The 13685-nt window shown below is 42.5% G+C and overlaps 1 protein-coding gene across 1 annotated transcript in view; it reads right to left on the reverse strand.

The window, feature by feature from the left end:
- The window catches only part of VPS41 (VPS41 subunit of HOPS complex), a 194601-nt gene extending 181160 nt beyond the window's left edge, over positions 1-13441 (reverse strand). Inside the window, exons 1-2 of the mRNA XM_060108229.1 lie at positions 13396-13441; positions 1030-1068 (exon numbers count right to left, since the gene is read on the reverse strand). Coding sequence (XP_059964212.1) covers positions 1030-1068; positions 13396-13416 — 60 coding nt within the window. The 5' untranslated portion in view covers positions 13417-13441. The remainder of the gene's footprint in view (positions 1-1029; positions 1069-13395) is intronic.
- Positions 13442-13685: the final 244 nt, after the last annotated feature.

Consider the following 13685-nt stretch of genomic DNA (forward strand, 5'->3'; position numbering starts at 1 on the left):
ACGGGCTTCTCAGTTAAGTAGAACTTTCCAAAAATAAAAATGGTGCTGCTCTGAAATGCTTTCAATGCTTCATTAGAAATGAACAACTATTATATCCTATCTATAAGCAAATTCAGTAACACCTTACCAGGGGCTTTGAAGAGAGTGTCAGAGGTCCTTAGTAGTGAAAATGTTAAGAACCACAACTCTAGAGCCAAACTACAAATGCATGATGGCGTGATATGTAAGATATTCTCTAGAAGAATATGTATAAGTCCCCCTTTCCCCACCAAAAGCAAAAAAGATAATAACTATAACATCAATCCAAATGTAATAGATTATATTAAATATCACATTGGTGTGGATTTCCAAAAGGTTACCATAAATACTTTTATATTCCTCTGAGCCAAAGGAAATACTAAAAGGAAAAAAGTAATTATTGTTATTAGTCCATCTATAAAACTAATAAACTAATTAATCAGTGTTATGCTTAAACTTATTTTTATGCATAGCCTTGAGAAATTTTTTTAAAGCCCTCCTTTCTATATTACTTTTTTCTCCTTAAATTCAATCGCTAATACAACTTAGCTCCCCAACAGCTTTTAAGGTAGTTACTTCCCTTTTTATTTTATGAAATAAATGACTATTTCAATGATTCAGAAACTATACCAATGAGCACGCCATACTCATTAAAAGAAAAAAGAAAGAATAAGTATTGCAGACCCAACAGTGGCTATTTTCAAAACCAGGTTTTTAAGTGTCAAGATTGGTTTGTAAAACTTTGCATCAATTTCACCACTGCCAACATGCTTCAGGTTAAAATACTGTTCAAACTGAGGAAAAAACTTTGTGTTCCTTTTCCTGTTTATTTTTCAAGCCAATCCATTTAATAGTTTTAAAGATGACCAGCATGTCCTTCCCCAAGGTTTAATCACCTATGGCCCTACTTTACCACGCCAAGTTCCGGGGAATGTTGCATTTAGCAAGGCATGACCAGCTCAAGATGCTGGCTTAGCTAGAAATTCCCAGGTTTCTGAATCCCCACCTTACCTCAGACTCATCTGTAGATTCTTCAAGAGACCCAGTTTCCTACAAAGCAGAGAGCGGGGAAAACAGTCAGAACACGTGACAAAAGGAGAAAAAGTATTTTCAAGGAACAAGAGTCATCATGTCCCCACCACCAATACCCATCTGCCCTTTTTTGGAGGTAATTTGCAACTCCAGTTTAAAGAACTCCACATGGTCCGACTCTCGAAGGCCTCCTACAACACCTTCTCCATACCCTGCAGGGTACCCTGAGTTGGTTGCTCTGGGGCCACATGGATCCACTGCTCCCAGTGACCTCCCTTGACTGGTCAGCAGGTTAACAAATGACTCCAGGAATTCCTCATGGGAGGACCCAGAAGGCTCTTCCTTTGCTAAAGATGGGAATCAGTCTGGCAAAGCAGCCTTACTGATCTCAGAAGAGGCAACTGCCATCTCAAATGATCTATAAGCCAATTTTTATATGGCAAAGCTCCTGTGCTATTAATTACTATGCTATGAATCTGGCTGAGTCAAAATGATTGTCTTGCTTAACAGCTTTTACAACAGAACTCCCCTAGCGTGGTACCTATCAGATGCTGTGCAAACAAGCTGTATAATTTACATCCACTCTTTAAACCATTAACTGGAAGACAAATTCTGCCATTTAACACAGTTTCCCTCTTGCTAAACAATGAATCTTGCTGCTCTGGAGAAAACAAAGCAAAAAGGGGAAAAAAAAATGGACTTGATTCCGCTAATCTCTCACCTGTCCACTCAAAGGGAATCTGCTGATACCATGCATCCTCAAAGAGGTCAGCAAAATGAAGATTTACTTAACGTGCTTATAGATATCAATAGCAATAAAAGGTTACAACTAATATGCTGACACTGAACGTAAGCATTTCGCAACCATCCACGAGATTAAAGAAAAAAAAGAACCAAAAAAATGGTGCAAGGACATTTTAGATACAGCAAGCCCCCCAAAAAATAAACATTTTAAAGAAAGTTGGATGCATATATTACTCAGTGCAAACTGGACTGCGGGATAAACACAAATCGGGCATTTGAAAATATTTTAATTTCATTCCTTGAAAATCAGTGAGAACCTAGCAGGTGGCAGGCTGCCTCCAGAAGAGCCTAATGGACAATACACTCCCTGCTCTCAAAGTTCACCTGTGAAATAGGGATGAATGTTAGGTGTAATTGAGAATTGGATTGCAGTTCTATCATTAACCATGATGAATACCAGCATCTCCTCTATATCCCAATGCAGCCTGTTCCGGTTTCATGGCAATCTACATATTAGAAAGTCCTTATTAATTTGGAGCGACAATCTCTCCACAGTAAGTTTTGTTCTTCGCCCTAATACGACACGTAAAAAATCCAGCTCTTCGGGACTTCCCGGGTGGCACAGTGGTTGAGAGTCCGCCTGCCGATGCAGGGGACACGGGTTCGTGCCCCGGTCCGGGAAGATCCCACATGCCGCGGAGCGGCTAGGCCCGTGAGCCATGGCCGCTGAGCCTGAGCGTCCGGAGCCTGTGCTCCACAACAGGAGAGGCCACAACAGTGAGAGGCCCGCATACCACACACACAAAAAAATCCAGCTCTTCTACTGCTTGCCAGTTCTCCAGATACTTAATGAAACATATCAGGCCGACCCTTCTAAATTGTTTCTCCCCTCCACTAGCCATCCCATCCCCAGTTCCTGCTTTTACGGCATCTGCCATCCGGATCCTTCTATTTCGGCCATGGACACACTCCACTTAATATTAATAGTCACTATTCTGATGTCTTTACTCAACATCTATACTATATTGCCCCTGATGCTAAATGTTTTACATGTAGCATCTTGAAATTTCCTAATGCCCTCGGAGGTAAAATGCAGAGGCTTCGAGGTTGAACTTAAATGACTTCTAACATCCCTGACAGTGCCTGCACATTAAGTTATTAGCATTAGCTAAACAAGTCTTTGACAACTGTGCCAATAAGCCATGGCGAGATTATTTCCCACCTCTAGAACTCTCAAAGAACACTTGACTACTCTTTTCAAAAAATTATATTAAACTGAAGGAAACATTTTTTTCCTAATTTGAGATCCATTCAAATATGCACATGGCGTATAAGGGCAAACGTCCCACTTCCATGCATCATTAAAACAAAAACGGGCCCCCAACCAGCAATTTCAATCCAAATACTCAAAATCAAATTACACTTCTGTTCCCACCGGAAAGCAGGCAGTGGTGGAATCAGATACCTCAAGGCGTGCAAATCTCAGAAATCTGAGTCCTCCAAGAAAACCAGGCTCTCAGAGGAGCCTCTGTGGCTGCCGGTTATCAAGAGAGAACCTTTATTCCAGGACACTCTCAGACTCAGCCTCAGCACCAGTCTGAACCTCCCAGACCTAGCTGTGGCCTCGAAAAAATGACCCTTTTTTCCACAGTGCTACCAAAACCATGCATGAGTGCCTTCAGGAATTGGCCTGGTCTGTTACTTCTTAGCTTAATTTATTCATCAAGACCCCCTCCCTTAATGCTCCAGAGACAGAGGCAACAGGAAGACGTGGAGTGAATGTCCCCAGCGAGGGATCCCAGAAGCGAGGCTGAACCTCGAGAAACAGTCAATGATTTTCAAACATTTTTTTAACTTCACATTCTCTCTTTCAAAGACTCTACCTTCAAATCAGGAAAGTGTAAGTTACAAAATTGTGTTAGTTTCAAAAACAGAACTACCATATGACCCAGCAATCCCACTACTCAGCATATACCCTGAGAAAACCATAATTCAAAAAGAGTCATGTACCACAATGTTCATTGCAGCTCTATTTACAATAGCCAGGACATGGAAGGAACTTAAGTGTCCATCAACAGATGAATGGATAAAGAAGATGTGGCACATGTATAAATGGAATATTACTCAGCCATAGAAAGAAACAAAATTGAGTTATTTGTAGTGAGGTGGATGGACCTAGAGACTGTCATACAGAGTGAAGTAAGTCAGAAAGAGAAAAACAAATACCGTAGGCTAACACATATATATGAAATCTAAAAAAAATGGTTCTGAAGCACCTAGGGGCAGGACAGGAATAAAGACGCAGACGTAGAGAATGGACTTGAGGACACGGGGAGGGGGAAGTGTAAGCTGGGACGAAGTGAGAGAGTGGCATGGACACATATACACGAACAAATGTAAAGCAGATAACTAGTGGGAAGCAGCTGCATAGGACAGGGAGATCAGCTCGGTGCTTTGTGACCACCTAGAGGGGTGGGATCGGGGGGTGGGATAGGGAGGGAGGGAGGGAGATGCAAGAGGGAGGGGATATGGGAACATATGTATACGTATAGCTGATTCATTTTGTTATACAGCAGAAACTAACATACCACTGTAAACCAATTATACTCCAATAAAGACATTAAAAAAATTGCTAGTTTCTAAGATAAACAGGCCAGACACAAAAAGACAAGTATTGCAGGATTCCACTTCATATGAAACAGAAAGATGAACAGAGGTCAGTTAGTGCAGGGGGCTAGGGGAATGAGAGTTACTGTTTAATGGGTACAGTTCCAGTTTGTGATGATGAAAAGTTCCAGACATGGATGGTGGTGACGGTTGCACAAACATGAATGTACTTAATGCCACTGAATCACAACACTTAAAATTGGTTCAGATGATAAATATTATGTTATGTGCATTTTACCGTAATAAGAAAAAAGTTGTGCTGTTTTGCTTGAAGAAAAATGAAGAGCTGGAAAGTACCCATTGATACAGATGTACAGCTGGACAAATCCTGGGCAACAGGCTGAAAGCTAAACTCAACAGTTGTTCCACTTTATCCTTCTTTTGCAAACCAACCCCTGAAACTTAATCATCTGCCCAAACAGCTTTAACGAACCATCTTGGTGCCTTGACCTGTGACCTCTTTTTTTTGGCCACACCATGGCATGCGTGATCTTAGTTCCCTGACCAGGGATCGAACCCGTGTCCCTTGCAGTGGAAGCACAGAGTCTTAACCACTGGACCACCAGGGAAGTCCCGACCTGTGACCTCTTGAATCTATTCATCAACCAGCATCAGGATCATCTTCCCAGAACACACAGCACCCTGGTCACCACCCTCCTCAAAGAACCCTCGGGGGTCAGCAGATTTCAGATTCCCCAGCAAGGTCGTCAAAGCCCAGCCCAATATGGCACCCAGGGCACCTGTAGCCTCACTCCCCACTCTCTGCACAAACCCACAGCCCTCCAGCCACACCCAGTGACTTCTCACTCAGAGGTCACATGGTCACATCTCTCTGTCATTGGTGGCAGAAGAGCAACCTGCAGTCTGGATGTGGCCAGTAGGTGTTTTGTTTGGCCTGGCTAGTGTTTTTAAGACTTTCCCATACAACTCTGTATTTCTGACTTCCTAAACTCAGACTATACCTGAAATCCATATTTCCATATAACAGCAGTTGAAGCTGAGCAGCTACGGCCCCAGAGACAGAATGCACCTCACCACTAACATCCCCAACTTCCCTACACCAGAAAATCCCCCTCATTTCCACTGCCACCCAGCGCCTTAAGCTTGCGATGCTTGCGTGGAGCCTCCTAAAGTGGTTCCTTCAGCTTAGAAGGCCCTTGGCCCAACTCTGCACTCATCCTACCGGTCCTCAAACTCCCAGCATGCTCTACAGGGAAGCTCCCAGGGGGTACCTCTGGGAGGTGGTGACAGTCAGGCTGAGGTTCTTCACTCTTGCTTTAACAATAGAGCTTAGATTTTATGTCTTCAATTTTCATGTTGCCCATCTGAGGCTAAAAAAAAAGATTGACACTCACTGGCTGTTTCTAAATCCTGAACTTTCTTCATGGCCCAACTTAGGTCTCACCTCATTCATAGCACTGTCTCCAGTCAGTCCAGGCCACAAGGTCCAGACCTGGCCTCCTATGGCCTCTCTTTCTTCTATACCCGTCAGCTTGCACCTAATATTAATTGCCTGGTCCTAATAGTTATCCTTTTTAATTCACTGTGGATGAACCCAAAGGCTTTTGCCTACCTCCAACTACCCTACCCAAAGGAACAGGTCAATACCCATTTGCCGACGATGATGAGAAGAAATAAGCTGATGTGGAGAGGGTGTGGAGAAAAGGGGACCCTCCTACACTGTCGGAGGGAATGTAAATTGGTGCAGTCACTGTGGAGAGCAGTACAGAGGTTCCTCAAAAAACTAAAAATAGAGTTGCACTATGATCCAGCAATCCCACTCCTGGACATATATCCAGAAAAGATGAAAACTATAATTTGAAAAGATACATGCACCCCAATGTTCATAGCAGCACCATTTACAACAGCCAATGTCCATCAACAGATGAGTGGATAAAGAAGAGGTGGTACATATATACAGTGGAATACTACTCAGCCATAAAAAAAGAATGAAGTGCCATTTGCACCAACATGGATGGACCTAGATTGCCACACTAAGCGAAGTAAGTCAGACAAATATCACATGATATCACTTATATGTAGAACCTTAAAAAATGATACAAATGAACTTACCTAGGAAACAGAAACAGACTCACAGACACAGAAAACAGACTTGTGGCTGCCAAGGGGGGTAGGGATTGACTGGGAGTTTGGGGTTAGCAGTTGCAAACGATTATACAGAGAATGGATAAACAAGGTCCTACTGTATAGCACAGGAAACTATATTCAGTATCCTATAATAAACCATAATGGAAAAGAATATGAAAAGAATATTTATATGTATAACTGAATCACTCTGCTGTACAGCAGAAATTAACACAACATTGTAAATCAACTATCCTTCAATAGAATAAATTTTAAAAGAAGAAATTAGCTGCCGATCCAAAGCAGTAACATTGTACCTCCTCTGTATATTCCTTTTCCATTTATGAGCAAAACCAAGTGCATTTTCTCCAGGCAAATGCTTGAATTACTAGCTCGTGGCTACAGGACAGCTACAGAAGGGGAACCGAAGGGTGGCAGCAACAAACAAGGATAGAGAAACCCAAACGGAACGTTAACAACCTAGCAGCAGCCCCAGGAAGGAGCTAACTGGGCTCTCAGAAGACCCCTCCAATAAGGGCTTTCAACCCACCCCGACCCCTAAGCCTACGATCAGGGCCCCGTGACAGCGGCCCGGGAGAAGACTCAGCACAGCCAGCCTCAGAGGCCAGAAGGGGTTAAGAAGATGGTCAACCCAGGAGGAGAAAGAGAAGCCGGGGACTCCCAGGTTGCGAAGTCCTCACAGTTTGGAGGGAATACACACTCTTTGTTGAGGGCAACGAAGAGAATCTGGGGGAGAAATGGGAGGCTGGAGCCTGAAGAAAGCTAGCTACAAACTTCGCAGGATGAAGAAAAAGAGCAGAGACCAGGCCCCGGGAAAGCAGACTAGGCTGGAGATGGACGTGAAAGACACAACACTTACTACCACCTTCTTTTCCTTCCCAACAACTGTGTGCCACAGCTGAGCCTGATGGAGTGTTTCCAACGTTTCACAAAGGCACGGCACGGGAAAGAAGAAATATTTTGTGTGAGATGTATTTGATATCCCTGTGCACAGAGCCTTCATTACAGAAAGCTTTTGGGTCCCCAAGGACTAGACTGGTTGCGGAGGAAAGATGAAAGGGTACCCAGGGAGCTGGCAGAAGCCGGGAGACTCAGGTTACCAACCTTTTCAACCAATTAGGCTCAACTACTATACTTATCCTGCAAATGAAGAAAAGCCTTGAGGTCTGCCCCAGTTTGCTGCCTAGTGACCCAGCCCCAAATCTGACTCTGCATCAGAATCATCTAAACGCAGTAGGGAGAACTGGCTAATATTTGCTAATCCACTCCATCATTTTTTTTCTTTTCCATTATGGTTTATCACAGGATATTGAATATAGTTCCCTGTGTTATACAGTAGGACCTTGTTGTTTATCCATTCTATATATTTTCCATTATGGTTTATCACAGGATATTGAATATAGTTCCCTGTGTTATACCGTAGGACCTTGTTGTTTATCCATTCTATATATTTTCCATTATGGTTTATCACAGGATATTGAATATAGTTCTCTGTGCTATACAGTAGGACCTTGTTTATCCATTCTATATATTTTCCATTATGGTTTATTACAGCATATTGAACATAGTTCTCTGTGCTATACAGTAGGACCTTGCTGTTTATCCATTCTCTGTATAATAGTTTGCACCTGCTAATCCCAAACTCCCAATCCAACCCTCCCTCACCCTCCTCCCCCTTGGCAACCACAAGCCTGTTCTCTTTGAGTCTGTTTCTGTTTCGTAGACGAGTTCATTTGCGTCACATTTTAGATTCCACATATAAGTGATATCATATGGTGTTTGTCTGTCTCTTTCTGACTTCTTAGTATCCACTCCATCTTCAGTAGGTATAAATAAGGGCCCAGAATCACAAGGGTTAAAAAAAAAAAAAAAAACCCAAACCAACAAACAAGAAAGGGGAAAAAAACCCACTAAGGAGGAGAAAGTTTCTAGAAGAAACAAAGGCAACTGTGACTGAGTAACCATGAATGGGAAGCCGCATGAAACACAGAAGCCCCTGATCTGATGAATGCTCCCTCCCCAAGGTGGTAATGTGGGAGCCAAGGAGGCTACGAGTAATCAGCTAATGACATCAGCCTCCAGCCAACAGCCCAGAGGAAGATGGGAGAAGAAACTCACAAGGTAATAAGCACACCCAGCTGAGCTAATTTGTGACTATACTTGTTAGATGATGGTAAAGAGTGGGCCCTCTAAAGATTTCTCTGATCCTGTGCTTTTGCAACTTCTTGTTCGGGGCTTTGTTTTTCCTGTAGTTATTTATTAGTAAAGTTGTTTTTAAATGACCTATCTTGGCCAAACTATATGAAAAGAGAATTGTGCACACCTAAGCCAAACCCACGTTTGGGTTATAAATCATTGTCCTATTTACAAACCAACCACTTCAACCTAGCACGTTAACATACTTTATCTCAGTTCATACGCACAAGAGTCCCGGAGAGTAAAATCCCCAAGCTACAGGCAAGAAAACTGTGACACTCAAATATTTGTCAACTTGGTTTTTATTTTATACATGGGGCACAATCACATGAGGGTATAACTACTCATGAATGTACTATGTGATAATCCTTAAATGCTCTACAATACAGATAGAAGGTTCCTCACTTCTAAAATGTAGTGGGAAATTCAAAGCAGAAACTCTCCTATCTGGTCAAAGAACAGATGGTCTGAGTGACCAAATATTTCAGTGGACTAGGTTCTCTGCTGGTTGGTACGAAAGACGAAAGGGTACCCAGGGAGCTGGCACAGTAAGCAATGTAGGAAATGTAATCTACAATTCATGTGAATTAATAACTTTCAAAGGTTTCAAGTAAGGTAAAACAATTTAACACAAATTCTACTGAACCTAAATTAACCATCTGACATTTTCAATTCAGAAGGCTATTCTCCCCCTAATAAATCCGTTTAAACATTTTATTAAGCACCTAGTACCTGGAAAGCAGTAGCCCTGTGAGAGATACAGATATGAGTAAGCTCGGTGCTGATTCTTGAGGACTCAGCAATCTGCAGGAGAGGTAAGACAAATACACGAACAACCAGACTTCAGGCAGAATGCTGTTCAGAAGCAAGGCATGGACAAATAGTGTTGGGCATCTGTGATTACGAAGGTCAACTGTAAGTCATTTTGGAGCTAGGTAAAACAGCTGGTTAGAAGATCTCCTGGCACAATGCAGGGTATTAGTGCTTTCTGTGAGCTAAAATATATGTCACTATTTTTACTAACTACTTTAACCATACTCAGCATAAACAAGGATTTCCCAATGACTTAAAAAAAAAAAGTTCACTCATATACAAAAAGTGATTTTTTTTTTCCTAACTTTTTTTTTTTTGGTTGCGCCTTGTGGCTTGCAGGATCTTAGTTTCCCGACCGGGGATCGAACTCCTGCCCCCTGCACTGGAAGCGAGGAGTCCTAACCACTGGACTGCCAGGGAATTCCCCAAAAGGCGATCTTTAGTTTGGGAGTCTGTGAACTGTGTTATATTAACTCACTTCAGATCTCACTCTTTTGGTTCTTCCTAAAATTAAGGTGGGTAAAAGATCCATCACCAAAAATACAATGCTCAGAAAAGTTAAGAGGAGAGGTTGAGTTTTGTCTTGCTCATCTTGGAGGACTGTTTCCATTTACAGTACATGGCACTAAGGAAAAAAGCTTCCCTTACCCTAACCTGTTTGTCATAGTTAATTTTAACACATATCTTGGTTCTTAAAGCATTCAGGAGACATGAGGAGAGTTATGTCAAGATTGTCTAAAAGGTTCAAAGCAGCAGAATAGAACAATTAGCAAATTTATTTAACACCACTTTGGGGCTCTTTTAGCCTTCCAAAAACTATGTAATAAAGGCCTCCTATCTTGGTCAGATTTCAGTGGCTTCCTATGTGAAATGCCAAATACACAAATCAAGCAGAGTGGGGAAAGTCTAACCATTTTTAATCTATAAAGGCCCAATAATACAGGTACAATTATCTGGCAGCTTTCTTTAAAAAAATAAACAGAACAACAATTTGTGGATGTTAGCTTCTTTCTGCTGTTGTCTTTTTGAGAACATTCTTTCTGAGAATGACACGGATACCAGTGGGGGAACAAATGCCTGCTCTAACCATATACTGGCTGTTAAAGCATCACAGGTGAAATCATGACTTGAAGGAAATGTATTAAGGTGATAAGGGCTAATTCTATTTCACAAAGTAAAAAGTGATTTAGAATAGGTTCTTAAGTATTTTTAAAAAGGCAGAGTGTGCCAGTGAAAAATCGTGAGCTTTGGAGACATGACTAGAGATGTTTTAGACACAAGCCTGGGCAAGTTACTTAAGTTGACAGAATTTCAATTTGTTTATCTGTAAAATTCAATCATCTAACATATTGAGAGCCAAGCACTTTTCCAGGTGTCAGGCATACAACGTGAACAAATCCTTGCCATCATGGAGCTTATAGTCTTATGGAGAGAATATACAGAAATATACAGAGTATACAAAAAAAAAGCTATTTAAGAACACAGTATGTCAGATGGTCACGAGCGTTAAGGAGAAAATTACACAAGAAGGAGGTTTCAAAGAATGGTCATGGAAGGTCTCATGCAAAAAGATAACACTTAGACACAGGAAGGAAGCGACAGAAGGAGCCCTGTTAATATCTGGGGCCAAACAAAGGGAGTGGCATGAGCAAAGGCCCTGAGGCAGGTCCATGCCTAGCTTGTTGAAGGAAGAGTAAGAAAGCCAGGATAGCTGATGCACAGTGATAGAAGGGGAAGAGAATAGTGGAAAATGAGGTCTGAGAACAAGGACAGGGAGCAATTGTGACAAGGTGCTATAGGGCAACTAGACTATTCTAAGGACTCTGGCTTTTTTTTCAGAGAGCAATAGGAGGCCACTGGAACGTTTGGAACATAAGAGATGCCTGATTTGACTTATATATCAGAATAAAGTTTACCAACAGAATTCTTTTGTGAGGACCAAATGCAATGTGAGAGGGTTCTTTAAACTGGAAAGTCCTGTAAAAATGCAAAGCATTCTTATTATATCATTAACTTTCTAAGTGTCTTTTTACATCAGACAGCTTTGCCAAACTCCTGCACAAAACAGCAGTAAATTCTAAGAACTCTCTCCGCTCCTACTACACTATATCTAAGAATGTAGGAGCTTGGTTTCTTGCTTTTAAATCAAACCACTGAAAATTTTTATTTCAACAAGAGAGATGAACAGTGTGAAAACCAGTCTCACTACTATCATCAAACCCAGCTGTGAGTCATGAAATTACATGAGCTTAATGAGCATTTCCCTTTGAACTGCTTGAAATGGAAAAGGAGGCTCCAGGGGCAGGCAGAAGACTCTTCTGTTAACACAGTGACAGCCCAAATTTAATTTCTACCTCAGCAAATTTCTTATTTATTGGCATATATCAAATGTACACAGGGCAAAGTTTCATTATGTAAGTGAAGTATGTTGGAAATGGTACAAAGTAGATTATTAAACTAAATAAATTTCTCTTATACTAAACAGCTCATCATCAAGTCACTGTTTAGAAGCAACTATGGAAACTGACCGCCTTGTTAATTTATAAGGAAAAACAGTGCCAAGCTGAAATGACACTTGAAATGGAAATTTAAGGCAATTCCCCAAATTCGGGTCTTTGTTTGCTTTTTTTCTTTTTCTTTTTTTTTTTTTGGCTTTTTGATGTAACTTTGTCATTTCAACTAATGTCTGGCTACTACTATTGCCTATATGAAGATAATTCCATTGCCATCACTAACTTTTCCCTAAACTCCACTGTCACATTGCCAGGTGTCGACTGGACATTGCCATCTGATGTCCCACCAGCAACAATTAATCCCACATAACTTTTACTGAGCCCAACTTTTCCCAAGCACTTTATTTTTTATTTATTTATTTATTTTTTGCGGTACGCGGGCCTCTCACTGCTGTGGCCTCTCCCGCTGCGGAGCACAGGCTCCGGACGCGCAGGCTCAGCGGCCATGGCTCACGGGCCCAGCCGCTCCGCGGCACGTGGGATCTTCCCGGACCGGGGCACAAACCCGTGTACCCTGCATCAGCAGGCGGACTCTCAACCACTGCGCCACAAGGGAAGCCCTCCCAAGCACTTTAAATTTGTGTTAAACCCACTCCGTCTTAAAACCACCCTTCGAGGACAGTACTATTATTATCTCTATCTCATAATTAAAGTTAAATAACTAGCCCAAAGTCACATTTTAAGAATGAGAACCAGCACTGCAGTCTAAGACATTTTTGCTCCCGGACTGTTAGATGCACTTAACTACTGCCTGATGCAACACTGACTTAGATTTGTAACTAAATGAAATTGATCCGAAACAAAACTCATCGGATGCAACACTGACTTAGCTCTGTACCTAAATGAAATAGTCAATAGATCCGAAACAAAACTCATCCCGTCTACGCTCTCCTAGTCCACCTGCATATCACCTCTTACCATCCTACTTCGAGAGGAACTTAAATTTCAGCCACCTGACCTCAAAACTCAAATCATGTGTGATGCCTCCCACCGACAGCCAGACCCTTGGAGAGCCCGGCCTGCCTTCAAGCCAAAATTTCACGGGGCACAGGCCACAAGAGCAGCGCCAAAGGAAGGGCCGCCCCGCAAACGCCGGGGGTGTGTCGGCGAGCTGTCTCCGCGTGACGTCCAGGAGTCGACATCCCACCCGCCTCTCCGCTCCCCGAAACGGACTTTTGCCGTCTCCCCGCCCCACGTGGGCCTGCCTCGTCCCGCAGTAGCCCCGCACCTCCGCACGCTCCACTGCACGCCTCCGATCGCCTCACCCTCGCCTCCCTCTCCCCTGCCTAGCAGTTGCAGCCTTTACCTGCTCCTCCGCTTCCGCCATGGTTGAGCCGGGGAGTCACATGACACACCCGGAAATGAGAGAAAACAAGAGCCTGGGGCCCGGCGCCTGCTGGGAAATGTAGTTTTAGCATCGCCTGAGTGGGGAAATGTATTCTAGCTGACGAACCTACTGGGCCTCGTTTCGGCTACCAACTCCCCAAGCTCAATGGAATTGTGCTTTGGAGAATCCAAACATAACCAGAGTTAATGCTATGATTTATTTTATTGTTGGCCTTATCGTTTCTGTGGTTACCATAGTATTTATTTAGA

The sequence above is a fragment of the Mesoplodon densirostris genome, chromosome 9 (genome assembly GCF_025265405.1).
Source record: "Mesoplodon densirostris isolate mMesDen1 chromosome 9, mMesDen1 primary haplotype, whole genome shotgun sequence".
Classification (NCBI taxonomy): Eukaryota; Metazoa; Chordata; class Mammalia; order Artiodactyla; family Ziphiidae; genus Mesoplodon; species Mesoplodon densirostris.